The following is a 2,261-nucleotide window of genomic DNA, read 5'->3' on the forward strand; positions in this document are numbered from 1 at the left end:
TGGCCCGACTTGGAGGACCGGCCAGGGGGCGGCACAATTGGAAAAAGCGGCGTGGAAACCCGGAAACCGATGCCCCACGGGGGTCCGTCATCCCAGAGAGGAGAAAGAAAGGACAGAGAGAGAGAGAGGGAAGAAGCATTCGATTCCTAGCACGAATCAAGCCCTCCAAGATAGTGGAAAAGATTCCCCTTCTCTTCCTTCGCTTCCTTCCTTGCCTCAGATTTTCTCCTTCTCGACAATTTTCTTAACAAACCTTGAAAATTTTGGAGACGGCCTCCACTCGAAAAGAAAAGAAAATTTATATTCCAAATGGAATCTGGTAGAATAATCGTAATTGCATTTACAACCTTATCTACCTTCGTTTCCAGAATGCCAAGCACGAACGTTCGTAAGGAATTGTTTAGCCTCTCCCTCCAAATTTACTCGTCAACCTTCGAATTCCGAATTCTGCTGCTTCCGAAAACCAGCGAAATGGCGAAAAGAAGGATTCTCCTCGTTTCGAAGAAGGGTTTCGCGACGAAAAGCGGGGAATTAATTAACCGTGGAAGGTCTGGTCGAGCAAATATGGCGGTTGGATATCGGTCCCGTCCGAGGAATCGAGTCTCTAAGCGGCGGCAATCGAATGATTAAAGGCGGCCTCGCCTGGATGCGCCTGGATAGGGCGAGATTCCCGACGGAAATCAGAGTCGCCACCCTCCTTCGCGAGAATCCTCAAAGTCGCTCCTTCTAAACCCTCTCGGCAAACATCGAGGAGTGCAACTGGAGGAATTCTGGAGGATATAACCGCGTGGCCAGGTATCCACGATTACTCGACCTGTTTTCGAAATTTTTGGAGAGATCTCTCTCGGAGAGAGCGATTTCAATAAAGCTCGAGGCAAGAAAAATATATACATTTAAATTTGGATGATCGTTGGAAGAGAGAAACGAGAAATCGAGAAAAATGGCGAGTTGGAAGGAGGGAGGAGAAGGAAGGCCTGAAGGTAGCCGCTTGCGTGGAGCGAAAGATCTTTGGAATAATCGCAGGACTCGAGGCCAACTTCCGGTGAACGACGTGACAGGCTTGCGTCACCCTGGTGTCCTCCGTTACGTTCCTTCCCGGCCAATTCTCTAACCAGCCGAGGAGAGAAGATCGAGATGGTACGGAAATCGATCCTTGTGTACGACCTGCTCAGGACCGAGCAACCGGAAGAGGGTTTCACCGAGAAGGAGATCGTGGAGCAGATCAGTAACAAGCACGACATCATGCCCGGGAAAGCGCTTCGAAAGCAAGTGGCCGTGGCGCTTCGTCGTGGCGTCGATTTCGGCATCATAGCCAAGAAGAATAACAAATTTAGGTTCAAATCTATCGCGTTCTATCTTTTTTTTTTCCCCTCGCCGATCGGCGAAAATATATATATATACATGACTTTTCCTCGTGGAGCAGATTCGATCCCGACACAGCGAAAGGTAATGTCGCCAAGCGGACTTCCTTGAGGAGGAATACGAATCGAGGGAGGAACAAGAAGAAGAGCGCGAAGAAGGCGGCGAGGGCGAAGAACGAGCGAAAACGACCGGGCGAGAGAAAGAACGCGAAAAATCGTAATCAGAAACGGACCCTACCGCAACCAAAATTGCCAAAATCGTGGACACCGAATAGGAGAAACTTGGTCGACGAGCCCGTTTCGAAAGTGAAAAAAATTTAACTCGGCCTTTCGAATCTTTCGTTCTTTTTTTTTCTTTTTTTTTAAACGGTCCCTCGGTTTTAATTGTACGTTTTATACAAATATTTCTTAAGTATATATTTATAGAAATTTCTATTCCTCGCCTACTTTTTCTATTTTTATTAATCGTTTCGTCCGTCATTCTTTTCCTTTCGATTCAACATTTTCTTTTTTTTCTTCTTCGTCTTTTCAATTGATTTTTCATGATCACCTGTTATGAAATTACAGTAATTTCCTTCAAATGTGGTTTCCCATTTTACTTTGAAAAGAAAAAAAAAGATATTCTATTTTTCTAATTTTACAATCATCGTCGCTTCTTTCGTACGATTCTTCTTCGATACGAGAAAAGGAGGATCTCCACCTACAAAAAATTCCATCGAAAAGATTTCGAAAAAGAGGATCGAAGGTCGATCGAAATCCGTTCCCATGAAATCCACCTTCCGTCGTCAATAAATATATATATATATATATATATAAAAATCCTGTTAGCCGAAACTGCAACGATTCGTGAACTCGTAATCTTTCCAGAAACGATCGAAAAACGGTTGGAGCGTCTTGGGA

General features: G+C 44.9%; 1 protein-coding gene across 1 annotated transcript; it reads left to right on the forward strand.

The window, feature by feature from the left end:
* Window positions 1–1,134: 1,134 nt before the first annotated feature.
* Window positions 1,135–1,682, forward strand: LOC122713220. The gene is made up of 2 exons (XM_043933463.1): window positions 1,135–1,334; window positions 1,424–1,682. Exons 1-2 carry the CDS (start codon window positions 1,135–1,137, stop codon window positions 1,680–1,682), a joined length of 459 nt encoding a protein of 152 aa, XP_043789398.1.
* Window positions 1,683–2,261: the final 579 nt, after the last annotated feature.

The sequence above is a fragment of the Apis laboriosa genome, unplaced genomic scaffold (genome assembly GCF_014066325.1).
Source record: "Apis laboriosa isolate Shangri-la unplaced genomic scaffold, ASM1406632v1 scaffold23_cov150, whole genome shotgun sequence".
In the NCBI taxonomy this organism is placed as follows: domain Eukaryota; kingdom Metazoa; phylum Arthropoda; class Insecta; order Hymenoptera; family Apidae; genus Apis; species Apis laboriosa.

Bases quoted from the DNA above. Each gene is read 5' to 3' on its own strand.
- LOC122713220 (XM_043933463.1), top strand. From the start codon at position 1,135: ATGGTACGGAAATCGATCCTTGTGTACGACCTGCTCAGGACCGAGCAA. The intron at 1,335-1,423 runs GTTCAAATCTAT...CTCGTGGAGCAG, and splicing joins AAGAAGAATAACAAATTTAG to ATTCGATCCCGACACAGCGA.